We start from the raw sequence: 27982 nt of genomic DNA on the forward strand, positions 1-27982 counted from the left end.
GGCAACCCCTTCTTAGGTGCTAAAACGTGCCATCGGGGCAACGAAACACGGGACAGCGGCGGGAGCCGCATCGGATGAGACGGTCCGGGCGGGCTGTCCACAGAGCTGGGCCTGAGCTGAGGCGGGAAACGGGGAGCCAGCGTGGGAAGCGGGGGAAGGGTGTGCAGGCAGAGGGGCCAGCAAGGGGGAGAGCTGGGGGTGGCAATGGGTTGGCACAAAGGAGAACAGCCCGGTGCAGCCGGAATGCAGTGAGCCAGAGGGAGTGGCAGGGGGGAGAGGGAAGGGGGGGCACAGGCTGGATGTGTGGGCCTTTGGTCCCCGGCGAGGAGTCTGACTTTACTGTCAGCCCCCCTGTCTGCGGGTTCCGCATCTGCAGGTTCAGCTAACTGCAGATTGAAAATACTTGAAGAAGGAAATCCGGAGAATTGATTCCCTAAACAATCCAGTATAGCAACCATTCACATTGTGTTAGGTATTGTAAATAACCTAGAGATGATTTAAAGTGCACAGAGGATGTGTGGGGGTTCTGTGCAAATACTGCATTGTTTTTCATAAGGGATTTGAGCACCCCAGGAGGTTGGAATCCGCGGGGTCTGGTATCCAATCCCCCTGAGGTTACTGAGGGACAGCAGCACTCTAAGTGTTGCATAAGACACAGGAGCCTCTCAAGCAGGTGACATGATCTAACGAGGCTTTCAAAGGCCTCCCTGGCTGCCTGGGAAGAATGGGTGGAATATAATGAGACAGAAGCAGCGAGAAGGGGGCGGAGGTGGCTGCAGCCTGCACCGCGGGCTCTGGGAGGACACAGTGGCACACAGTAGGGTTGTGGATTAAGGGGCATGGCCACTCTCATCCTGTTCCTACCCCATCCACCATGACCTCAATCTCCAAGTAAAACTGATGGCAAGAGAAGTGAGCAAACTAATGATGTCCTCAGACACCAAGGACGTCTGTGCCTGGCTTGCCAGGGGCCATGGAAAGCGTCCCCAGCACGACAGAGAGCCATCCTCTTGGCCGTGGCAGTGGGCATGCCCTGCTCATGACCCAGCTGTGAGTTGTAAGAGTCCTGAACAGAGAGAAAGCAAATGCTTGGACCAGGAGAGAGTCACCTTCAGCACTGTCATTTGACAAATGAATGGGACTCTGTTCTCGTCTGCGTGATGCAGGGACATTGTCACTGTGAATGTATTACGTTCTGGTGACCCAGAGTCGAGCAGGAAGAGGGAGGAATCCCCAAGACTGAGGTGAAGACTCTAAGGGTATCTTGAAAATTGGGAGAGAGAGCTCATGGGAGAGGAAAGAGAAGGCAGTTGCCTCCTGGATCTTCTCAGAATAGATCTCTGGCCAGAAGAGTGTGGCTCTGAGAAATTAGGGAACTTTTTTTTTTAATCACTGTCGTCATTGAATGATTACCTAAAATGCTGGTCAGAGGCCTGCTGGTTAACATCCTTCTCAGCCACCCTCATCTAACTTCCCTAAGAGGCCTGGGCTGGGGTCAGAGCCAGCCAAGAGCCACCTGGGAAGTCACCTTTCCGAGCGTGAGAGAAGCCTGCTTAAGGTTTTCTTAAAAAGCAGCACCTCCCCTACTAACATTCAGAAGCAAGCTCAAAAATTCATACTATTGAGAAATTTTAACGTCTGATAAAACTGAGCTCTCCCGGGCTGTGTGCTACCCAGTTCACCACTGTCCCCACCTCTCCCTATTGGGTCCCCAACACAAAGATTTTTTCTTACACCTGGCCTGCTCCTCTCACTTATGTCCCCTGCCTTGGCCCTATAGAATTGACTGTGTTAATGCCCTCCTCAGATTTGACTATGTACACCACACACACACACACACACACACACACACACACACACACACACACACACACACTTCCACCATCACACCTTTGGCCTCCTCTCCTCAGTCTCTCAAAATGCTCTCCTGCAAGAAGGCAAGTTGGTAAGACCTTGATTTGAGTTTAAGCTGGCCTTTCTAACTGAATGTCATCAACTGCTCCGAACCTCTATTTCAGTGTCTGTAAAATGAGGACAAGAGAGCCGGCCTGGTTGAAGGGAATACATAAGACAGTGTGCATAAGGTGCCTGGCACAGAGCATGTGCCCAACAGCAGCAGAGTTTTTTCTTAAGACTGACAAGGATTTCCCAGCAGGTCCCCACCTGGGTTTTCAGGCTGCACTAAGGACCAGGCTCCATTCCTCGAGGCCCTACGTTGTGCCAGGGGTTCTAGGAGATACCTGTGGGGAAAGACAAAGATGACCATGAAATGGTCCTTGCCCTTAAAGAACTCATGCTCTAGTTAGGTGGGAAGACAAATCAGTAACCATAATGCAGTGTTGCACGTTCTGTAATGGGTGAGGGTGAGGCATTTAAATTCCTGCGGGACTCAGGCCTATCTCTGCCGGGGAGCATCAGAAAGATGCTGAGCTGAGCTATTAGCCCTTGACAGTAGGCATGAGTCAGAGCCCTCTCTTTGACTCCAGTGCCCTCTGGTGGGCCTCAGCACATGGTAAGGGGCTTTCTAAGTATTGGATGGATGGATGGATGGATGGATGGATGGATGGATGGACATATGACTGCCTTCTTAATCCCATAAATGTAATTTCCATACCAACCTGGAAGAGACTGAAGACAACAGCTTGACCATAACTTTTCTTCTGCTCCCCCCTTCTGTCTTCTTGATGGCCATTACCACCACTTCTTGAGCACTTGCTCTGAGCCAAGCACTAATCAAACCCGTTGCCTCATTCAATCTTCAGAGCAATGCCTGTGAGACCGTACCCTTATCATCCCATTTGACAGATGGGGGAACTGAAGCTCTGAAAAACAAAGTGACCTGCCCAAGGTAATTCAGCTACTGGGCAGCAGAGCTGAGGTGCAACAAGCCTGGGCATCACTGCCATGCTCTGTGCTTGTTGTTGGGCCTGCTGCAGACATTGCTATTCAGGGCATCGGAAAAGACAAATGCTGTGTCTACAGACCTCTGCTTTGGTTCATCCCCCAGTCTGGTCTCTGCAGATGTTTTGAGGGACTATGTCTTCCTTCTTGATTAACAATTCTCCCACATCCCCATTGCCCTCTCCTAGGCAGATGGTTCATTTATTTGAAATTATTTTTAAGCGAGGGCAGGCAGGTGAATTCCCTCTCCTCCCCACACCTCACCTACAAAATGAAAATTGAGTTGCCCCTTTTTTTACGTAGCATATTGCGATGAAACAGTTCCCCTGAAAAATCTGTCGTCTTCCAAATCCTTCCAAGGTTTCCTCTATCAGCCATAAGAGGGCTCAGTTTCAGTCAAGTACTCAGAATTCCAAGTGCAGTTAGGTAGTGAATGTTTACTGACCGCCCATTACATGCCAGGCTCTATTCCTAATGCTTTAAAGGCATCATCATTAATAGCCATTAATACTAATGTAGTGCAGCCAATATGCACAGTGAATTAAAATTTCTAAAGGACTATCTCATCCATCATGAAACTGGAGCTCGGCTGAGTAAGATAGCTTTCCCAAGCTACTACTGGTTGGCAGGGCTGAAAACCCAAGCTACATCCTTAGACCTCAAACCCAGAGCTCACTGTTGCACTGAATATACAAAGCTGTCAAAGGCACAAATGGCCCCCACAACTGGAGCCACCACTCTGAATCCTGCTGGGACTTTGAATTATACATTCATTTCCCAATGAATGCAAATTGTGTGCTAGCTACTGGCTGCAAAGACAAATCTATCTGGGTTCCTGCCCTCAGGGAGGACATGGTCTACTTGGAGAAATGGCATGCAAACTACTTTAATGTGGGGATTGGTGTGTGGTGTTCTAGAAGGAAGCCCCTGTCTTGGATTGGGAAGCAGTGCTGGGAATGCAGAGAGCTATCAGGGCCGACTTGTTGCCTTCCTGTCTGGAACTCACCTTCTTCCTTCTGGCACCTGATATGCAATGTGTGTTCAGACCACAAGTCCAGTTTTTCATCATACACATGCGCTGAGCATCTCCGGAGCATCAGGACTTTGGCCAAGGACTGGGGACAAGAGGGATGAGTAAACGTTGCCCATGCTTTTGATATATGTATTGTCCAGTGGGGGAAAAAACAAGTAAATTGAAAATTACTATGTTGTACCATGTGAAATTGTCAATATTTGGTCACTTCTTACCTTATAAAATGTCCATTTATATGGTTCAACCTTTCACCCTACAGTGTAACAATTTGCTGTCCTGGAGAATGCTCAGGATGACGTGGGTGCCCCAAACCAGTGGCCCTGTACGGATGGCATCCATGCCGCCTCCACCACCATGGCCCCCCCACCATGCCCCCACCACCACCATGCCCCCCCCCATGCCTCCTCCACCACCATGCCCCCCAGGCAGCAGTATCCAAGTGGTTAGCGCAATTGCTGGTAGAAGGGAAACTAATAGTCATTTACCATAATTATAACCAACTTTAGTTGAGCACCTGCTACCTGTTGTGCACTGTTTCAAGCACTTTCCATAAATTAACTAATCCTTCTAACCCCATGAAATGGGTGTGCTATTACCCCATTCTACAGATGCGGAAATTGAGGCACATGGTAAGCCGTCAAGTGGCCCAAGGCCATGCAGTTAGTGCTATGGCAACACCAGGCTTCCCACCCAGACATCAGGACGAGGAGCCTGTGTTCCCATCTGCTCGATAGTGCTTTGGCTCAGGACACTGGATCTGAGCCCACCTAGCTGGGTGTTTTTTATTAAAGCTGTGATCTCCTGCTGGGAAATGGAGATGGGGGGTTAGGCAGCCACCTTCACCTTCAGGTGACAGAATTGAAAAGGCTGGAGGTAGAGGTGTGTCTTCACAAACCAGGGAGAGAATGTCCCGAGAGGGGGTGAGCATGAGCCGGGGATGGCATCCCATTCCACCAGGCGGCCTGGGTTTGAGCTGACTTTTCACACTGGTAAGAGCTAGAGCTGATAGAACAATTTGGGGGGAGACTTTGCGGGACTTTGAGCATAAGCAGCGCTTCCTGGGGACCTGGGGTCAAAATGCAGTCCAGAGTTGTAAGGAGGCCACCCCCCACCTGTGCTCAAGTGTAGCCCTTGGAGGGTGTTGGCACTTGAGTGTTGTGGATGGAGTCTTTTTCCCGGCCCGCTGTCCAACCAGCCACTCTGTTACGTTTGGGCTTGGGTTCCCCTGAGGACTCCTGCTGGTTCCAATAACATTTCAACTCATTCTCATGAGTTTTCTAAGCATACTATGACATTACATGCAAATAATAATTATTATGCCTCCTTCAGTAGTTACACCTCTTATTTTAGTTTCCTACCTTACCATTTTGGCTAACTTGTAGGTTTGGATTCTTTGTTAGTAGCATTAGTATTTAATATTAGTTAAATTAGTTTACCAATAATTTTGTTAAACTGGGTAAAATGGATGGAGTTTTTGAGCGAACACAGACAGACAGTTTTGGGCACAGAGGGCCCCGGCAGAACTGAGGGGTCTCTGCAGACACTCGGGTGTAATATGATGAAGACCTGTAGACTCGGATGCTGCCCCGAGCAGTGATCGAGTGCCTCCTACGTGCGGGTACTGTGCTAGCAATTAAGAATGTGCCCCAAACACAGCAGACAGTTGCCTTCCCAGAGCTCCCAGGGTCAGGGTGACCAAGGAGAGAAAAGACAGGGTGCATCTAAGAGGTTTATATATAAAGAACCAGCTGGATGTGGTCCTACAGGTGGGCAGCAAAAAAATTAGTGCCAGTCTCAAAGCCTGGTGACGTAATTGACAGTGGCCAAGAAACTGAATTTGTACTAGCTTCTGAAATTTATGACAATCTATTCACCTGAAAAAAGGAGATGAGAGCAATGGAATTAGAGCTTTTTAAAACCTATGAGTGCTTTTGAGAATGTGGATTGCAAAGAAGTTAGCAGATACTTGAACTTTCTGCTGTCTCGCTCCTGGTGCCAATCCGGCCACCTCCGAAGTACCTCGTGATAATTAACATTTGCCTAAACACTTTTCTGATTTGCAGAGCTGCTCCCTGTGCATTGTCTCCTCAGTCCCCGCAACAACCTAGGGAGTTTGCAGAGCGATTTCACTGCGGTTATCACGCAGGATTCTGGAATCCTCATGCCTCATTTCCCCTGATCCACACCGGCCACGCGTGCCGTTTCACAGCTCTGCGCACACAGCGAGCGTTCCCACTTCCTTGGCTTTGCCCTGCGGCTCCTCTGCCCAGAAGGAAGCCCCCCTCCTTGTTCAGCCAAGGGGCGCCCTGTTCGTCCCAGTGCGGCTCCCACTTACTCCGCCGCCGCCTTGGAATCTCCCAAATATCCACCTTTAAAGTAAGGGAAGCAGCAGTGACTGCTAGGTGTAAGGCACTGATCAAGGTTTCTAGCGTACAATACAAGATTGCTAAATAGGAGCTCTTATTTCTGTTATTAAGACCACGTCCCTCATGGCAGAAAGGGTACGGAAGCCTTGGTAACCGTCATCACTGTTACTGCTACGACTGCGATGAGGATTGAATTTTCCCTTATTTCTAAAGAGGGAAACCCCCACTTGCCCTCTTACTGACCCTTGCCCTGGCCTCCCTTGGAAATGATGAAGGGAGGCAGTTTGTTTTGTCATAGGCAGGAGGACAGAAAAGTGTTGGCGGCACCGATCGGTCATCACTGGGGCCGCAGAAGCTGGTTCCTGAAGGGCGGACAAAATGGATGGGAGGAGTATCACAGGAAGAGGGGACGGAATAGGCAAAGGCCAGGGCCTGGAGAGAGTGTGGCTTATTTGGGGAGCTTCAGGCACAGTGGTTCCTCTTCGCTGGGACAGAGAGTGGGCAGGAGTGACATGGAATCGAGAGGGGAGCCAAGGCCACAGTTGGTGTGCGGCCCACACTCTTCTAAGCCCTTTCTGTGCATTTGCTTATCTAGTCATCATAATCAGCCCCATTCTACAGATGAGTAAATGGAGGCACAGCGACATTAGGTAACTTGCCCAAGGTCACAGTGCAAGTTCGCGTCAGATCGGCTTCCAGCGTCCATGCCGCACCAGGAAGGCATTGCTTCCTTTCCTCTGTGACCGTCAGGCAGGTGTCCTGACGCCAGAAAAGAAACAGGCCCCTCCAAAGTGACAGGAAGCAAGGCATCCTTCACCTGCTGAACCCAGCTAAGGCAGAGTGGAAGCTGCTCCCGCACTGCCCCTCCCAGGGAGCAGAGGTGGGTTTTTAGAAGTTTCCAAACATAAAACCATTTCCATATAATTATGTCCCCTTGACCTACATGTCATTTGGCTGTATGCCTGGGCTGGAGGCACAAAACACAATTTCTCCAACCAGAGTAAATTGCTTCCTGAGGTCCCCAGGTAATTAACGAGACGTTGTACTCTGGGCATGGCCTGTTCCCTGCCCAGCCACCTCCCCTGGCACAGGTGCTGCCCCTTCAGCTGCACATCTGCCGGGAGAGTGCCGGGCCCGTCGCCGAACAGAGCGTGCACCCGACTGTGGCCTTGGCGGGCGCGCGGCCGGCGATGTGCATCGGAGAATTTTCCGATGTTCTCGAACATCCAGCTCCCATGGCCCCTGTCCCTGCTAGCCCGAGGGGAAAGGGGTGCATCATGTGAGAAGATGTTGCCCCTCAGCGCTTCTGGTGGCTCCTGTCATTTTACACAGGAGGAAGCTACAACGCCAACCCATGTCTGAAACTTTCACTGAGGTGCATAGAGGACCCTCTCTCGGTTCATCTCCCACCTCATCTCCCTTCAGGAATGTCTGTGGTTTGGTACAGAAATAATAAGCTCCTTACTTAGTAAAACCCTTTAATGCTTGAAGCCCTTCTACAGCTCCCCATTGCCTCAGGACAAAGCAGCTCAGACGGGGCTGTGAAGCCATCGGATGGTTAGACTGGGTGCTGCTGCTTCTCTGTGTGGTCTCCTCCTGCCAGCCCCCTCCCGGCTCCCTCTCCCTGCAGGGGCAGGCAGAGGACAGAAATGAGTGAGGCCAGGTGGGGAGCTAGAGGGGAGCCCCGAATGGAAATATGGGACCAGCATGGCCTCCCCTTCTGACTTTCAAAAGAAGCTCAAATCCTTGATTGGCCATGAAATACTCCAATTTGTAATTACGGCAACTGACGCAAAAATCTTAACGACGCATCTGCACCCTGGAATTCACCAAACTAGCCTCCAGCCCAGCTGCTCCAACAGCCATCTTCTCTCACTTGCCTCTTGGCCTTTGAACATTCTGTTCCCTCTTGTTGGCATGCTTTGCCCCGCAGTCAGTTGATTGGCTCCCAGTCCTCCATGTCACTTCACACATGCCACTTCCTCCAAGAAACCTTCCATAGTCCTCTAAGGTAGACTGTTACCCTTCTGAAATGCTCCTATAGCTGTTTTCTGATGTCCTGGACCTTCTCTCTGGATATCCCTCTGGCTCCTGCCAGACTGGAAGCGCCAGGAGGAAGGAGACAGGTTCTGGTTTTACTCTGACATGGCAGCTCATAGCAAAGTGCCTGAGCACAGCAGGGAGTGAGTCTCTGTGACAGAAGGAACGGGAGGGAGGCTGGCCTGACTAGTCTTAATGAAATGCAAAACCTCCCTCACCCCAGAGTCTCTGGGTTGGGCTGGTGAGCAACATAAATAACATTTATTGAGCACTCACTCTGTGCCAGGTACTCTTCGAAGCACTTGATATAATACCCACCAGAACCAAACTAGCCTCCAGCCCAGCTGGATGGATGAATAAGTGGGTGGATGGATGGATGGATGGATGGATGGATGGATGATGGCTGGATGGATGAATGGATGGAATGACGGATGGATGGATGATGGGTGGATGAATGGTGGGTGGATGGATGATGCATGGATGGATAGATGGATGAGTGGGTAAGTGGACTGATGGATTCCTCAGAACCCTTGTGACAGGTATCGTTACCCTACTTTATAGATGAGAAACATCAAGGCACAGAGTATTTAAGAAACTCAGCCAGGATCACAAAGCTAGAAGTGGGCAAACTTGGGACTCAGCCCCACAAATTCTGATTTCAGAATCAGTGCTCTTATCCTCTTCACATTTCAACCAGGAAAAGGTTCAGACTCTAAAAAAGAAACTATCACACTCAATAGAAAAATGGACAATATTTCTGATACCCACTGCAGCTAGGCATGGTACTAATACTTTCATATGTTAAGTTACTCAGTCTTCTTAAAAGCCCTATGGGAAGATGCCATTGTCCCCATTGCACAGATGAGAAAACTGAGTTGAGTAAGTGGGGAATTAGTCTGCCATCATAGGAGGTAACAGAAAGGAGTTCCCAAGAGGCTACCTAGAGAGACTGGGCTTAGAAAGAAAAAATCAGTGGTAAAGAATAAGACCAGCCATCATGCATAGATAATGGAATAGCAGGGAGGTGACAGCAAACCGATGAATGTTCCACAGAGAGTGCCTTGAGGAATCCATCAGTCCACTTACCCACTCATCCATCTATCCATCCATGCATCATCCATTCATCCACCCATCATCCACCCATCATCCACCCATCATCCATCCATCCGTCATTCCATCCAGCCATCATCCATCCATCCATCCATCCATCCATCCATCCATCCATCCACTTATTCATCCATCCATCCATCATTCCATCCATTCACCCATCCTCCATCCATTCACCCATCCATCCACTCATTCATCCATCCATCCACTCATCCATCCATCCATCCATCCACTCATTCACCCACCCATCATCCATCTATCCATCCTTCCATCCATCCACCCATAATCCATCCATCCACCCATCATCCATCCATCCATCCACTCATTCATTTATCCATCCACCCATCATCCATCCACCCATCCACCCATCCATCCATCCATCCATCCATCCATCCATCCATCCATCCATCCATCCATCCACCCATCCACCCATCCACCCATCCATCCATCCACCTATCCATCCATCTATCCACTTATTCATCCATCCATCTCTCACTCCTTTACCTCACAAACATTGATGAAATGCACACTTTTTGACTGCCCTGATAGGTCCTCAAGGTTCAGAAAGAAATAGATACAGTCCCTGCCTTCCAGGAGCATCCAGGGAACAGGTGATAAAGATTTTGAAGATCATTACAAAAATGTTTTAAATACTTTATCCAAGGAGATTCTTAACTTAGCCCATTGAGATCAGGGATGACTTTAAAATAAAAGGTCTGCCAATTAAAGGGTTGTAGGAAGGGAAGGCATTCCAGGCAGAAGAAATAGCCCATGCAATGCTAGGAAGGTAAGAGAGAGCACTGCTCATTCAGGCAATTCGTAAAGCGGAGAGCAAGGTGTGTTTGCATGGATTGCAGAGAGGAGCTGATGGTGTGGGCTGTGCAAAGACACTGGCTTTTGGCTATAGAGCAGACGTCTCAAACCAGCAACCCATTTGGGGTGGGTGTGTGTGTGTGTGTGTGTGTGTGTGTGTGTGTGTTGCTTGCAAGCCTCTGTTGAAATGCTGGAAGACCTGGCCACAGTTGGCTGTCATTCCCTCCTTGGTGGGATTAAATTGTGGCTGCCCTTTTAAAATGTGGCATGAGCTGTCCAGTTCACTAAAGTTGCCCACATGCCCACCTCACACATTGATATTACCTGCCTGGCCCCTGCTCCCATGCGAGTTTGCAGGCCCTGGCACAGAGCCGTTAAAGGGAGCTGGGAGTTTTAAATGGGTCCTCATCTTCCCTGGGATGATTTATTCAGTAACTTCTGAGCACCTTCAACCCAGGGAATGGGCTCCCAAGAGCCTGGTCCAGGCTTGGCACATAGTTGGGCATCGCTAAATTTATATTGAACTGAATTGGATTCACATGAAAGATTCTGGCACAAAACCTCTTCTCAGGGAGCTGACAGTCCCCAAAAGATCTCTCTCTCACACTGAACAGAAATTAATTTCCAGGCACCCTTGATCACATTACCTGACTCATTTTTTGCAGTAAACCCTTAGTATCCTCAAGTCTGCTCAAAATGTTATCCAGTCCCTCAGCATGTCTCTGATGCTGTGTGAGTCTATATTCGTACACATTCATTCATTCGTTCGTTCGTTCGTTCGTTTGTTCAACAGATATTTATGGAGCACCTGCTATATGCTAGAACCTGTGTAAGAGATTGGCCACTTATTAACATAATAAGCTAAGCAGACATACTTCTTGCCCTTCCGAATTAGTAATCTGTTTAATAATGACAGTAAAATTCATATAACATGTGCGGTACCAGCTCTGTTCTTGGCACTTCCCTATATTATTTCCTTTAATGCTCATTAAAGCCTGTGATGCTTTTCACAGGTGAGTAAACTGAGGCACAGGGAAGTAAATTGCCCATAGTTGCACAGCTAGACAGGGGCAGAGGCAGGTCTGAACCCTCGCAGCCCGGCCACCAAATCTGTGCTCTTTGCCACTTGTCTTACTGGAATGACATTGGGAGGCCCGGAAGTGCCCCCTGAAGCGTCGAAGTCTGGTCCTTAGGCTGCGCTCAGCTCCGGCCGTGTCTGTGTTAATGGAACCCTGGGTAGGTAGAGGCGCCGTAACAGCAGGCTCTGAAACGTTTGCATATAGTAGCTAATTTTTTCCTGGTATCACGTTGCTGCTTTTTCTTTTAAGTTGGTGCAGGACCGATACTAGAAAGCCACTGGTTTACAAAGTCAACAGCTGATTGCTGCCATTTATGTATGGCCTTAGCTGTGGGGCAACCAGCTGTCCCAGGAAGTGGCCCCGGGGGCGAGACACTTCCAGGATAGAAAGACAGCTTGGGCTGCTTTGCCCGGGCCATTACTGGACCCTAGGGTGCCTGTCCCCGGCTCCGCCTCATGCCCCTGTGCGGCCTTCCCAGAACACATTGCCACCTTCTTATTGCTGGCCCAAGAAAATGCCTGGGCCTCCCGGGCCACACCCACGGCTGGATCATGCAGCCCCCCCCTTTCTGCCTTCCCCCTGGAAGGGAGACACCTGCCTCCCCTCCCACCAGCCTCAGCACTGTGAGTGGCACATAGCACGTGCTTTCTCAATGAAAGAAGGTGGCCCAGAAAAATGAGCAGACTTTCGCTCAGACGAATAGATTTTAAGCTCTATGTGGACTCGATCCACTCATGTTTGTTCATTGCTGCATCCCTGTTTCTGGCACAGCGTCTGGTGTACTATGGGCAGCTCAGTAAATGTTTGTTGAGTGAATAAGTGAGCACCGACCTCCTTTAATTCTTCCAAAGAAAATGAAGGCTTTCAACAGTGTGGTGATGGGGGGGGGGGGAGGAGAGGGGAGGGGAAAGGCACAGAGGGGATAAATGGTGATAAAAAAATTAACTAAACTAATAGTAAATTTTTAAAAAGAAAGTAAATGAAAGCTTTTGCGTTGGCAGTGTTTTGTATGCACAGTTGATAAGCTATTTGCCCACAGTTAAAAATATCTACCCCTGGCAGCCATTGGGAGGCAGGTGGGTGGTGCTTAGCTGAAGATGTTTTATCAATGACAAGCCAAGCAGAGCCAAAAGCAGCCTCTGACACCCCATTGAACTCACATGAAGAGCCCAGGAGCCTCTGACTTCCTGTTGGTCCCCTGGCACCCGGTGACCATCACCCTGGGTCCACAAAACAGCAAAACCAAATGAGCATCTTGTGCACAAGGCAGTCACCAGCTGGAAACCAGGCCCCTAGGATGAATTTAAGGGAGAACTGGCCAGTGGGGTGTCTTGCGCTGTTGGAAGGGGCGGTAGAGAGGGTCTTGGTTATATGCCTTAGATTTCAAGAAAGTGATTTGGCCCTCAGGGGCCGAATTCACTGTCTCTTTAGCCCCACTAAACCCAGGGGCTGGGAGTGGCGGGTATTTGCAAAGGCCCTGCAACTCCTCCGAAGGGAATTCTTCCCCCAAGTTCCCTCGGGGCACATCCATGCCAGAGGATATACACTGTTTGGGTTTTTTTTTTAAATAAAGGAAACAAAGAGAAAGAATGAACTGGTTCACTGCTAGTTAATGGCCGGTTCCCTTGAGCTAATTATGGAAGCATCCAGATGAACAGGTGCATTGAATGGGCTCTAATGAGTCTAATAAATTGGTTTTCAGTCTTGGGTCTGGCTGACACTGTCTGATTGGGCCAGGCCCTCATCCCACTGAGCTTCAATATTCCTGCCTCTATAATGGGGATTTTTTTTAAAACAGGAAAATAAACAAATTTATTTTGAGAGCAATGAAAATACAGTTACCTGCTTTGTCTTTTCTGGGGCAAAGCAAACTGCATGGCTAATCATAAAAATACTGTAGGCAAGACTTTTGGTCCACTTTATTTTATTTTTTTATTGTTGGCAGTATTACAGATGTCCTCCATTTTCCTTCCACCATTCCCCCAGCCCCCGACCCAGACCCCATCCCTACCCCAGGCCTTCCCCACACTATTGTCTGTGTCCCTGGGCTATCCATATATGCATATAAGTTCTTTGGCTAATCTCTTCCAGCCCCCCTCCCCCCCATCTGAGATCCCTCAGTCTGTCCCATGCTTCTATGTCTCTGGACCTATTTTGTTCGTCAGTCTATTTTTGTTCATTAGATTCCACATATAAGTGAGTTCCTGTGACATTTGTCTTTCTCTGACTGGCTTATTTCACTTAGCATTATAATACTGTCACAAAGGTAAGAGATCCTTTTTTACAGCTGCATAGTGTTCCGTTGTGGGAATGTCCCACAGCTTTTTATCCACTCATCTGATGGGCACTTGGGCTGTTTCCAGATCTTCGCTATTGTAAACTGCACTGCTATGAACATAGGGGCGCATATATTCTTTCTGATTGGTGTTTGGGGTTTCTTAGGATATATTCCCAGAAGTGGGATCACTGGGTCACAAGGCAGCTCCATTGTTAATTTTTTGAGGAACCTCCATCCTGTTTTCCACAGTGGCTGCCCCAGTCTGCATTCCCCCCAGCAGTGCACTAGGGCTCCCCTTTCCCCACACCCTCGCCAGCACTTGTTCGTTGATTTGCCGATGGAGCCATTCTGACAGGTGTGAGGTGACACCTCATTGTGGTTTTAATTTGCATCTCTGATGATTAGTGATGCTGAGCACTTTTTCTCATGTCTCTTGGCCGTCTGGATGTCCTCTGTGGAGAAGTGTCTATTCAGGTTTTTCCCCATTTTTTAATTAGATTGTCTTCCTGGTGTTAAGTTGTATGAGTTCCTTATATATTTTGGAAATTAACCCTTTATCAGATGTATCATTGGCAAATATGTTCTCCCGTACTATGGGCTCCCTTTCCATTTTGTTGGTGTTTTCATTTGCTGAGCAGAGCTCTTTAGTTTGATATGGTCCCGTTTGTTTATTTTGTTTGTTTCTCTTGCCCGAGGCAATGCTACGTGAGATGCCTGAGATTTTACTACCTATATTTTCTTCTAAGATTTTTATTGTTTCAAACTTATGTTTAAGTCTTATCTATTTTTAGTTTATTCTTGTGTATAGTGTAAGTCAGTGGTCTAGTTTCTTTTTTTTTTTAGATGTACCTGTACAATTTTTATGCTGGGAATATTGATAGTACCTGTCTGCTAATGTCATGTGAGGATTTGACTTAATGCAAGTAAAGCCTCTTCCAAGTAAGCCATATAGTAAGTGCTTAATAAAGGGAAGTGTTATTAATAAATATACCATTTGTTGTTCAATGTGCTGAGCTCTTGTGTAACAGGTATGTGAATGGGGAATTGGAAGAGGCACTTAATTCCCTTGTGTCCAGCCTCAGTCATCTTCTCCAGGGAATGGAAATAGTACATACTTTATTAGTAAGGACTTAACCTGGATATTTAATATTAGATAATATTTAATGTTCTAGTTATGAAATAGACTCCATGTATATGAAGAAGTGAGCTCAGGGCCTGGCACGGAGTCGGCGCACGCACCCGTCAGCGGCTCTGGGACAGCGGCGGGGGACTCTGTCACAGCCCTGTGCCTTCGCACGTGTGGCTCACTCCTGCAGAGCCCTCTTGCCCTGTGTGCCCGCTAAGCTCTCACTCACCTTCACTGGCTGTGAGGTGTAATACTTTCGTTATTATTGCTTCACTATTAACTGGACCAGTATGCAGATCTGGGAACGGAGGCCCTGGGAAGGAAAGTGACTTGTCCCTGGGCACACAGGGGTCTATGTCAGAACCCAGTGTAGCCCTGAGGTGTCTCCCACACCTGACCTCCACCTCACCCACTCGCAGTCAGTTTTGTGCCCCTAATAACCAGCTGCAGGAAACACACTCCATGTTCCAAGTTCCTGCCTTGGGGCAAGAGGAACAATAGGAAACAAGGATGGCCGCAGGCCTGCTGGCAGTGACTGAGGCCGGAACCACACGGGAAACCCTTCCCTGCTCTTCTGGGAGCCCCCAGAACAGAACCTCCCCAAAACCTCCTAGCACCATCGGAGGCCAAAAAGACTGAGTGCCAAGTCTTGTCAGCATCATCTTTTTATTTCCCTCTTCTTCCACTCCAAGAGTGGAACAGGTAGCAGTGAGGAAGGTGACAGCCTCCAAGAGGAGACGTCCCACCACGCAATTCAGTCTCCAAGTCCCACCTGATCTACACAAGGGCCACCTCCTGGGAGCAGCTCAAAGAACAGCACTGAAATTGCTCATGGCGTCGAGGGTCCACGTGCATCCACAAGTCACTAGGGCTGACTTCTAGTGCAAAAGAGCAAGACAGTCAGCTGGAAGGAGAAGGGATGCATTTAAGTCACCGGGGATGGTGGCAGAAGTGGGTGAATGGCTCTCTTTTCGGAATTCACAAGGTCCTAATTCAGAATGCAGACAGAGGATATGCAGAATGTAATCCCAGGAATTCACTCAGCTAAGACAGCAATTCTCTGTGCTTTTCTGAAGACCATGGCATCAGTGATCTGCTCTTGTTCACATAACTGCCATTGCAATCAGAAAGTTCTTCTTGGTATCTGACCTAAATTCTCTTGTAGCTCTAGCTTGAGCTCTTTTCTTACAGATCCTGAGCTGCTTTAGGAAGGAAGGGAGGGAAAGAAGGAGTTACCCTTTAAACCAGCATTTTTACTTTGGGGAATTTATTCGACAGAAATATACAAAGATGCTTAAGGAAGGTCTGTAGTGACCGAAAATAAAATCAGCAATGTCCAGCCATGGATGAATATTCCATGAATAATACTGACATAGGAAAAAATCCATGGTTTATTTCTAACTGAAAAAAATCAACTTGCACACAGTATTATTATATGATCTTGTTTTGTGGTGATAATCATTATTACTATTACCTTTATAAGATAGGCATACAAACATCCTGGAGGCATCAGTACCAAATGGTTAACAAATCTCTGTGCTGGTTACTAGTGTAGGAGAGCAAACCACCTTAACACGTAGAGGCTCACAACCGCAGCTGGAGGGCTGGCGGGGCTCTCCCCTGCCACTGCGTCCAGGGGCAGCTGGGATGCAGTCACCTAGGGGTCCCACCGAGCTGGCTGGAGGTGGCTCACCCGGCTGCTGGATGGCAGCTAGAGCTCACAGGGGGCTTTCAACCCGAGTCTCCACGTGGGTTGGGCTTCTCACAGCTGGGTTCCAAGAGGGAGCACCCCAAAAGCAAGTATTCAAAAGAACTGATTGTGACCCTGGCGTGCAGTGTCACTCCTGCCACAGTATATTGGTCAAAATTAAGTCACAGAACTGACTCCAACTCGCAAAGAGGAGCCTGCACAAAGGCGCGGATGCCAGGCGTGACTCACCGGCGGCCCACTAAGAGGCTTGGTACTGCTTTGTCTCTGGAACGGGATGTGGGCAGACTTTCACTTTCTGATTTTTAAGTGGTAGCTGAATGTATAAATTCAGGGAGCAAAAAGCCTGGTTTATTGTGCTGACTCGCCACTTGCTTGCTGTATGACTTCAAACAAGTTACTTAACTACTCTGAGCACTGATGCTCTCAAATAATAGTACCAACCTCATAGCATTGTGAAGGTTAAGTGAGATATTGTGTGTAAGATCCTTTAAAGTGCTCTGTTTACAGTGAATGCTCAATAAAAATCAGCTAATAATATCTATTATACACTGATATGTTTAATTTTTTACAAGTATGCTTTAATTTTATAATTGAAAAAATAATTTTCAAAGACAAAAAAGAAGCATAGCAGAATTAAGAGACATCAGCTCAGAGCTCACAGTCAGTACTCTGTTCCAGCTGTGTCTCCCAAGGAACCTGCAGGGACCTCAGTCCTCACAGAGGAGAAAATGCCGCTGAAGACCTCGAGCCCTCCCTCCGTGCCGGTTCAGTGGAGGGGTCTGCCAGCCGCTCCTGTGTTGTTCTCGAGGCCACTGCCCAAATCCTCTCAAGTTTTAGCACAGAAAGCAAAGTACAGGGAATGAATTCCCCCAAGAACATACGCAAGCAGCTTTGCGATCACAAAGCATGGGCTTTGCCCAGGAGCTGAACCCTGTCCAGTGACGCCACCCACAGAAAGGACTCGCTTGCTAGAAGCACTGGCACTGCGATCGTGAAGCTCACTGCGCCCGCCTGGGGAGGGCCGGGGCCTCTGCACAGCCACAGAGCCTTCGACCAGTTGGGGAGGAAGCTGAGACGCGGAATTTCAGGGAGAGATGACCCGGGGGGGGGGGGGGCTTCACTTAGTCACCTCTTACAAACACACACAGACTCCATCTTTGGGGAAAAAGGTTCTTCTGTGGAAATGAAGGAATTTTTTTGATGTGGGGAATTATAGCAAATGTCAAGCCTGTTAAAAACTCTACCTTCTCATTTCTTTTTTATTTTTATTTTTTAATCCTCACTCGAGGATATTTTTTCCATTGCTTTTCAGAGAGAGTGGAAGGGAGGGGAGAGAAAAAACATTGCAACCTGAGGTACGTGCCCTTGGATGGAACTAAACCCAGGACCCTTCAGTCCACAGGCCGACGCTCTAACCACTGAGCCAGACCAGCTAGGGCCTCATTTCTTCTTTAGAAAATCAATACACAAGCATCGCTCCTTTCTTCTGTGGGCCTCTGGTGCTCACACATCTGGATCATCCCAAGGATCTCTTAAGTGTTCTTGACGGTGCCTTGGGGGAAATCTACCTGTACAAAAGAAATAGGAAATTAGTCTCTCCCACCCACCCACCCCGCCTTCCCTCGGAGATTCGCCAGTCTCTTCCATGCTTCTATGTCTCTGCATCTATTTTGTTCATATATGCATAACCCATGGACACAGACAATAGTGTGGAGAAGGCGGGGGGGGGGTGTGCTGGGAGGAGGGGATCAGTTGGGGGAAAGGGGGACATCTATAATACTTGTAACAATAAAGATAAATTAAGACACACACACAGAAAAAAGAAATAGGAAGCTCAGTGTCTGCAGGTTAGTTCCTCAAGAGAGGCAATTACTAGAAACTTAAGAAAATGTCAAATATGAATACCTGGCAATTTCGCTTGGAGTTGATGACCGCTTGACTTAAAGCGTTAATTGGATGGGGTGGAAATATCTTTAAAGAGTTTGGATATGGAGAAGTTTTAGCACCACACGTCAAGCAGGATTCAACTGGGGAGTGGAGACGGGTGAAAAGTCAGAACATATACAACATTTTTTCTGGGGAGGCCCCAGACCTACTCACTCCTGCCTCGGAGGCTGGCGGGCAAGGTTGGGGATGTGGGAGAGAATGTGGGCATTGCTCGGGGGACAGAAAACAGGCTCTGAGGAGTGAGGGCGCTTTTCTAAGTCGTGGGAGCAGGAATCGCTTTCCTCCAGCTGATAACCGTTTCCTACCATCAAAAATCAGCAAAGCAGAACTTGCTATGCCTTGAAGTCAGACAGAGTGGGGGGGGCTAGAGTCAGCTTCTGCCCCCTCCCCACCCAGTATGAGGCTTTGGGCAATCACCTAAAACTCCAAGCCTCAGTTTCCTCATCTGTAAAGCGGGGGTGGCAATAGGAATGAGAAGAGGCCTTCTTTCTGTTCCATGAATATCAAACTCATTCCCACCTCAGGGCCTTTGCACTTGCCATTCCCACTGTCTAGAATTCTTTTCCCGCACATATGTACACACATATGTGTATGCTATGTGTACATATAAACACATAAACATGTTCATGTACATGTGTGCATGTCTATGTGTATATATAAACAGACCTAGACATACGTAGACATGTGTACATCTATTCGCAGAGATGTCTCTATATGTCTGTATATGAGTGAATGAACTGCAGCACGTTTACACAGTGGCTTGCTATAGTTGTTAAAATGAGGGAACTAGATCCACGTGTATCAGCCAACACAGGTCTCAGAAAGGAACGCTGAGTGAGAAAGGCCGTGTGCCTTTAGGTCCCGGATCCAGCTTCCAGCTTTGCCTCTGGATTTGGTTTCTACCAAAGAAAGAAAGAGCACACAACCCAGCCCTAGGACAGCGCACCGCGGCTGCCTCCGAGGGAGGAGACAGAGAAAGAGGGAAAGATCCAGGCCGCAGGAATTTAAAAGAGGCCTTCAGCTGTTTCGACAGTGTCATTTCTTTTCTAAAAAAGAACCGAAGCACATATGACAAAATGTTAAAATTTGTTTAACCTGAGTACACCAGGGTGTGCACATTACAAGATGTTTTTACATGTGAACTATTGTCTAATATTTTACAAGGAGAGAGAGAAAGAAAAAGATTCCGGGATCCGGATTCCAGCTTTGCCACTGGACTTCAGACAGGGACAGAGGTTCTCTGAGACCCTTGTTTTCAAACAGGATTAATACTGTTTGAAACTCAGGGTTCGACTACGAGGGTTGGTGAGCACAGACGTGTACGATATGCTCAAGTCCAGATATTCCCCACTGGAACATCGCGTTAGAGTGAGTCCCTGATGACTTCCCAGGTGCGGTATTCAAAGAGAGTTTTCACAACTGATCAGAAATCATGTGGATGCACTTTCCCAACAAACCTGACCCCAAAAAAATCACACAGTGCTACTGTCTGCAAAAACTCTGCACACCCACATCGCATGGCCGCGTGCAAGCACAGGCCACGTATCAGCCGCGATGGCCCTGCAGCGGGGTACGTGCTGGTGGGAGGGGATTTTCTCTGCTACTCTTTTTTTTAAATATATCTTTATTGATTTCAGAGAGAGGAAAAGAGAGGGAGAGAGAGAGATAGAAACATCAATGATGAGAGTCACTGATCGAGCCCACAACCCGGGCCTGTGCCCTGACCGAAAATCGAACCCCGATCGCCTGGATCCTAGGTCGAGGCTCAACCGCTGAGCCACGTCCGGCCGGGCTCTGCTACTCTTTTTAATTATGGACCATGTGTGTAGATTACCTCCTCAAGAAATAAACATTTATTTTTCATTGTCGACAGTATTATTATTTTTTTAATTAACTGAAAGGTCATGATCTTCTCCGCTCCTCCAATTCTAAACCTACTTAAAAAGGAAAGGACCTGAAATCCAGTCTCTAAAAGGCCCCTGTGAGGTGCCGCACAGTCCAGTGTCCTGCCTGAGGCCTGAAGCGGGACCAGCCCCGCCCCCCGTGGGCGCACAGGGTCGGGGGGCGCTGTGAGTCTAGGTTTGGTCCCTGTCACCGTTACTTACTGTGTGACGCTAAGCAAGTTCCTTGCCCTCTCTGAGCCCCAGGGTCGTTTCCGAAGCGAGGACAAGGGCGGCACCGCCTGTTCTGACTGTGCGAGGACAGATTAATCACAAGATGAGCCCAACACTGTGTCCAAACGGCCCGGGCCCAGACCTCCCGGCGGGGCCGCTGCGGGGCCGGGACGGCCCTCGGGTCCCGGCCGCGGTCCTGGGGGCGCCGGGGCGCGCGCCCCGGTAAAGCGCGCTCTCTCTCTCCACAGCCAACATCCTGACCGTGGTCATCCTGGCGCGGCTGGTGGCGCGCAGGCAGAAGTCCTCCTACAGCTACCTCCTGGCGCTGGCGGCCGCGGACATCCTGGTCCTCTTCTTCATCGTGTTCGTGGACTTCCTGCTGGAGGACTTCATCCTGAAGGCGCAGATGCCCCGGGTGCCCAACAAGGTGGTGGAGGTGCTGGAGTTCTCGTCGGTGCACACGTCCACCTGGATCGCCGTGCCGCTGACCGTGGACCGCTACATCGCCGTGTGCCACCCGCTGCGCTACCACGCCGTGTCCTACCCGGCGCGCGCGCGCAGGGTGATCGTGGGCGTCTACGTGACCTGCTTCCTCTGCAGCATCCCCTTCTACTGGTGGCCCGACGCCTGGGCGGGCGGCGGCGCGCCCGCGCTCCACGCGCTGGCCTGGGCGCACTGCGCCGCCGCCTACCTGGTGCCCTGCTCCGTCTTCTTCACGCTCAACTCCATCATCGTGCGCCGGCTGCGCAGGAAGAGCGGCTTCCGGCCGCGCGGCTGCCCCGCGGGCAGGACCACGGCCATCCTGCTGGCCGTCACCTCGGCCTTCGCCGCGCTCTGGGCGCCGCGCGTGGCCGCCATCCTGTACCGCCTCTACGCCGCGCCCGCGCGCGACCGCTGGCTGGCGCACGCGCTGGCCGACGTGGCCAACATGCTGGCGCTGCTCAACACGGCCGTCAACTTCTTCCTCTACTGCTTCATCAGCCGGCGCTTCCGCGCGCTCGCCGCCGCCACGCTGGCCGCCGCCCTGCGCTGCCGCCGGCCGGCCGGGCGCGGCGCCGACCCGCGCGGCTCCGTCTCCAGCAGCCCCTGGATCTCCCCGGCCAGCTCGCACTGCGTCAGGATGCTGGCCTACCCGCCCCCGCCCCCGCCCGACCGGGGCGCGCGGCCCGCGCGGGCGTCCCCGTGACCCGGCGGCCGGCCTGGGCCCCCTGGCTACTGCGCCCGTTCCCAGGCGGCGGGGCCGTCCCCCTCCCCCGAGGGCGCGCCTGGCCGTCGGCGCAGACGGTCCCCCTCCCCGAGGGCGCGCCCGGCCTTCGGCGCAGACGAGCGAGGAGGGACGCGCGAGGGAAGAGAGCAGAGCCTGAGCTTGTTTCCATCGGGCCCCTTGCCCCACACGCCCGCAGGGACCGCCGAGAGCTCCTGCCACCTTGAGGGCGCCTTCGGGGGCCAGGCGATCGCCCTGCATCCAGCCAGGGCGCAGAGCGAGAGGGGTGTGGCGCGCTGTGACTCGGCCTTGGCACAGTCACGCACGGGGACCCCCGTTCGCGTGGCCCGTCAAGCCACGGCGGCGCCCTGGCCGAGCCCACGCCTCTCGGAGCTGAGACCACCCGCCGCCTCCCCGCGCCCGTCCCGGCGGCCAATTTGGGATCTTTCCGCGGTGGCCCATGTCCTAGAGAGGGCTGTGGCTCTGAAGCGGCCCTAGCACCCCCGGCTGCCAGATGCCTCTGTGAGAACAGGGTCGCATGGAGTGCCACCCACACCCTGCCCAGAGCTGCTTGGAAAAGTCTCCAAACCAACGACTCTGACCCCCGGACTTGGGGGCTAAGACGCAGCCTTTTTATGCTCCACGATGGACACATTTGATCTGTCTCCTCCAAAACAAAGACCGTGCCTGGTGCGTGGGGGGAAAGGACGGAGTCTTGAGCCCAGGAAGAAACAAAAAACCAACAAGCCCACTCTTGCCACGGTTTCCATCCTTCCCCACGTGAGCCGTGTACACCCTTCTCGTCAGAGTGGCTGCTTGTCGCGGCACCGCTGAAGCTCCCTGGAGAGGCCTTTTGCATGTGGAGTGGCCACCCCTCTCCTTGTGTGCTGAAGCCTTCACCAAATTGTTTGGTTTGAAGAGACTTCCGCACTGGATTTCGTTTTCGAGGGTCAGGGCCGTAGCTGTCCAGGTGTGAAGAGCCCTTCTCGGCCCCGCGCCACAGACGCGAGCGCGTTGACTTGGAGAGGCGCCTGTGGCCTGCTTGCCTGGCCTCGGATGCGCATGGCGCAGAAGGGCGGTGCCGGTTTTTTGTGAAGCTGTTTAACCCAGATCCTTCGCAAAATGATAAAATATAAATTTATTTATTTATTCTCCCCTTGCCTGTCCAAGGCAAGAACAGTTCCAGTGGTAATTAACAGCAGCTTCCCTGGGAATTACCACTCAGGTGTGCGCACACAGCTGACTATATTAGCTTCTATGTATCCAGTGATGTGTTTTGAAAGGAAAATCCACAGTGGAGTTCCTTTTATTCAGCCTCTCTCTCTCTCTCTCTCTCTCTCTCTTAGATTCCCGGTTCTGGAAGAAATCTCCCAGAACAACTTTAGAATTGCGTAATATTCTTGGTGACAAAACACAAAGCAGACGGTCCCCCTGGAATGCTTGGTTCCTTGGGCATGTTGGTTTCTAAATTAGAAGACGTCTACCCTTTTAGAGGGAGTTGGTGACACATGAGCGCAGTAGAAAAAGTCTCATTGGGACAGAAACCCTAAACGTCAGCCAGTGCCCTCAGTACTAACTCAGTATAATTTTAGATCCTGGTAGTCCTGATGATCCTAATTCCTACCCCTTTTTCATAACTGCAGCAGTCTCATCTTACCCAAAGATTAGATCCTAAAGTCAGTGCAAAAAACAAAACCCAGCAGAGCCAAAGCTACCTGTGCAGTGCCCCCTGGAAAGAGCCCAGTCGGAGACCATAGTCTATCCCTTAAAAAAATCTGACACAGCTAAGTCTTTCTCCAGCAATGGGACAGGCTGCTGGGCTTTGGTCTGAGGACAAGATAGAGTTGGCTTGTGTTTAGAGACCACAATGCATGACTCCAAAGTATCTGATTTATTAGGATCAGGATCGGCAACGTGCTCCCATTAGGAGAGGTTCATGGAGGTTGTGTGATTGAGGGGCAAGCAGACTCCTGTCACCCATGTCACACTCTCCAAAGCTTATGTGCACTGAGTGGGCAGACTCCCCACATCCCTTAAATTGCATTTCTCTGTTTCTTTTTGCTAAGCGTGTGTGGTCAAATGTGTGTCCATTTAACATGTGTATGATGTAATTCCGACGTGCTCCCTTAAGCGTAAACGTTGACCAAAGGCTACTACACTGAATTTGTACAGATACAGATATTTATTTTTAAAACCCATCATTCTGAAAAGTGCTAGCTTGAGCTCTATGTGAATGAGCCACAGTGCAATATCTACACAGGTTAGGCGATTCCTTCTTTAGAATGTATATACGTTGGGAAATATATGTGTGGATCTCAATGCTCTCTGCTCTACGGTTTTAATTACACGTAAAAGTTCATTGTTGATGTTTAAAAAGTGAACTTTGGGCGTGCCTTTGGAATGTTTTCCTTTGCACTCATCTGTTACTCCTTTCAACAACAGAGGCTCTATCAAGTAGTATTGAGATCTCTTTTCCTTCTGCCTATATTTTGTATTTTCATAAAATGATATTTAAAAGAGATCTAATTTTTTTAAATCTTTTTTTGCATTTTTTATTTTTCAATTATAGTTTACTTTCAGTATTATTTTATATTAGTTTCAGGTGTCCAGCATAGTGGTTAGACAATCATCTACTTTACAAAGTGTTTCCCCTGATATTTCCAGTACCTACCTGGCACCATACAGAGTTATTACAATATTATTGACATTTGCAATATTAAAGTGCAAAATGCTGTACTTTATATCCCCATGACCATTTTGTAACTACCAACTGGTACTTCTTAATTCATTAAAAGAGGTCTGATTCTTGAAGGCACTCTGAGCTACTGTCTTTTGATTAAAATGCATATGAATGCCTGTTGAGTGTCTCCAAAAATTTATCTCAGATAATCTACTGACTTTTAATTTATTATTATTTATAATAATAATTGTGTACAATAATTAAAAGGTTTTTAAAAAATGTCTTTTCTTTCAGGCCAGTTTTGGAAATAAAGCCTTGAATTTTTAAGCCTGTCATTTAAAAGCTGCTGCTGACGGCACTTAAGCAGTTGCCTTAATCAGGTTTTGTGATGCCTCCCTCAAAGATTGTTAACTAGCTGTCTCTTGTTGTGTGGTCTGTGTCCTTCCTGGACGTGCAGTAATGCTACAGACATACACGCTGTGTCTTCTTACTGAACAATGTGAGGACTGAAATGTCTCATGGGGAAGGAAATGAGGAGGGTGACAGACAAACTCTAAAAGACAGGTCATGAGAAGGCATGAGCTTCCATTCTGCAAACACTGCAACTGGAGATTACTTTGCACAGTTGGTGCCTGCTGTTCCAGCAGGGAGGCCTATCTCACGTGAATAAAAGACTACTGTTGGCTATTCTAGCTCAAATGATGGAACGGAGTGTTATCATAGAAAACTAGTAAATGTTCATATTTTCTTAATTAGATAATACATTGTGTTTGGACTTGTTTGTATTATAATAAATTCTAATATGGTGCACACTTGGTATTGGGTATTTGCATACATGTTCAAGCCATTGCAGAACTCTGACTAAAATTGTTTAAATGAGCATCTTACTTTGTGCTGGTGCTAGAATGAGACCTGAGTCCAACCTGCATCCTGGTGAGCCCGATATGTTTCAGAATTTAAGACCACTGAACCCAGCTTCCAATGGTCCTGAATTAGGTAGCTTACTGGGTATAAATCTGCTCTTATGACCACACCTTCTATGTGTGTTCGAGACAGTGAGAGATAATCTTAGGTAGAAATCTAGCGTAATGGTTAAGAGCTTAAACTTTGAAGTCAGACAATCATGGATTCACATCCCAGCTCCACCATTTACTGGATGCATGGCCTTGAGCAAAGCCTTGAAGATCTCTGAAAGACTGTCCTCAGATAGAAAATGGTACACAAGTTCATTTTTTTTCCAGTTGCCTGCAAGGTAAGTAGACGCTATCACGGTGAAAAAACCAAGGTTTGGAGTCAGTTATTGTGGACTATGGCTTTGCAGGCTCTGCCACTTCTCTGTGTCTCAATTTCCTCTCCTAAAACAGGAGTAACAGTAACCCCAATACATACCTCATGGGGCAATTATTAAATAACAGTAGAGCTAAAAAGAGCTGCCAAGTGTACATTCTCACACAGGGGCAGATGCTGGGCCCAAATCATTAACATGATTTTGTCCAGAGTAGAACCCGGATCACCTAAGACCATCCTTTCCACTCCGCCTCATTGCCTTTTCTGCAAGATTCTGACTCATCACCCCAAAAGATAACATTATTTTTGTGCTCTTTTTAGAATTGGGTATATTGTATAGTTTTCCAACTCTTCAAACCCAGGTCATCCAAGCAGGAAATCTATTACAATAGCATCATAATCAAAACACTTGGTTTGACTTTTCCCTGTGAGGTAGAAACTTTTTTAATTGACTCTGTCTAGAACCCCAACCACAGGTCTCAAACTAGCTATGCATTTTCCACACAAGCCACCATCAATTCTGACAGCCACCCACAAACGGTTGTCCCAATCTATCTTTGGGTCAACTTGGAGAATGGAAGTAACAAGTAGTTGAGAGCGAAATACAGGAAAGCAGAGAATTTGCTAAGAAGGTCACAGACAGAAGCTGTTAGACATGGCCAGTGTCCTCGTTAATTCTGCTCACCAACTCAGGGAGGCGGGAAAAGGGTGAGCTGATGGCAGTTAAACTGTTGAATAATAATCCTTTTATTAGTGCGCTCAGCTAAATGTGATGGCTCAGCCTCTACAGAGGGTGTGCGATGAATCTGCACACTTGCCAGACCCCACAAGGACGACAGCGGCTCCTGTTGACTGGGAGAGACACCACGAGCCTCCTGCTTCACTAGGAGAATGCGTCCCTGTCATGCCAGAAAAAGAAAACTCTTCTGATTTAAAAAGAAAAAGAAAGGAGAGAGAGAGGGAGGGAGAGAGAGAGAGAGAAAGGAAAGAGGAAGGAAGGAAGGAAGGAAGGAAGGAAGGAAGGAGGGAGGGAGGGAGGGAGGGAGGGAGGGAGGGAGGGAGGGAGGGAGGGAGGGAGGGAGGGAGGGAGGGAGGGAGAGAGAAAGGAAAGAGGAAGGAAAGAGGAAGGAAGGAAGGAAGGAAGGAAGGAAGGAAGGAAGGAAGGAAGGAAGGAAGGAAGGAAGGAAGGAAGGAAGGAAGGAAGGAAGGGAGAGGGAAGGAAGGAAGGAAGGAAGGAAGGAAGGAAGGAAGGAAGGAAGGAAGGAAGGAAGGAAGGAAGGAAGGAAGGAAGGAGAGAGAGAGAAAGAAGAAAGAAAGAAAGAAAGAAAGAAAGAAAGAAAGAAAGAAAGAAAGAAAGAAAGAAAGAAAGAAAGAAAGAAAGAAAGAAAGAAAAAGAAAGAAAAGAAAAAGAAGAAAGAAAAGAAAGAAAGAGAGAGAGAAAGAGAGGAAAGAAAGAGAAAGAAAACAGGGCCCCTGGGAAGCAAGATGCCTTCTCATCAACTCTGCGTGAGGAGTTACAGTCTAGGGAGCTTTGTTACCTAGTGAGTGTCAGTAACACAACATTTTCTCTCCACCGGAGAAAGAACAGGAGGGAGGGAGGTTTGGGCTGCAGTATGAAGGATCCAGATCAAACTCAAAGAGGAAATCTTCGGAGTGATGGCTACTGACTTTGCAAACGGTCTCCTGCAGTTCTTAGGATCTGTTTCTCTGGATGCATTTCCACGTGGACTGTCAGAGGCTTGGAGGGAAGCAACCTTCACTCAGATGGTTTCAATGAAAAGTCTTTAATCAAGAGACTGTTAAAAGTGGTGTGAGCAAGAACCAACAGGAGCCATTGAGGCACCTGGAACTAGAAATGATAGGAAGCCCTACCTCCCTGGGCCCGATGAGGTGTCAGGAGGAAGCGGAGCCACTGCAGCTCCGTGTGGGCTGCACCTTGGAGGAGGGGCCTTCCAGCAAGCAGACGCACCACTGCCGGAGATATGATGCCGGGCAAGAAGGCGGGATGCCCCAACCTCTCTCCCTTCTCTGATGTCACGCAGATGCCTCCACAGGCCAAGCTCAGACAGAAGTCAGCCCAGAAGAGAGTGCGGGCGATGCAGTCCTCAGCGGCCAGACCCCAAGGCGCAAAACAGTGACAACTAGATCAAGGGTGAAGTGAGGCAATGCATTTGAGGAGTAACCAGCAAAGGTCAGATCCTTCATTCTCTATCATTGGATGCCGGAGGGGATCTTAGAAATTATTTCACTCAACTACCAAAGAAAGCTAAGGCTTAGGAGATCCCCTTACCCAAAG

General features: G+C 49.1%; 1 protein-coding gene across 1 annotated transcript in view; it reads left to right on the plus strand.

The window, feature by feature from the left end:
• Positions 1–21701, plus strand: part of GPR139 (G protein-coupled receptor 139) — a gene marked incomplete at both ends in the record, with an annotated part of 32836 nt that extends 11135 nt beyond the window's left edge. The window contains one exon of the mRNA XM_081131703.1: positions 20764–21701. Coding sequence (XP_080987829.1) covers positions 20764–21701 — 938 coding nt within the window. The remainder of the gene's footprint in view (positions 1–20763) is intronic.
• Positions 21702–27982: the final 6281 nt, after the last annotated feature.

Source organism: Miniopterus schreibersii (assembly GCF_964146895.1).
Source record: "Miniopterus schreibersii genome assembly, chromosome: 3".
NCBI classification, from domain to species: domain Eukaryota; kingdom Metazoa; phylum Chordata; class Mammalia; order Chiroptera; family Miniopteridae; genus Miniopterus; species Miniopterus schreibersii.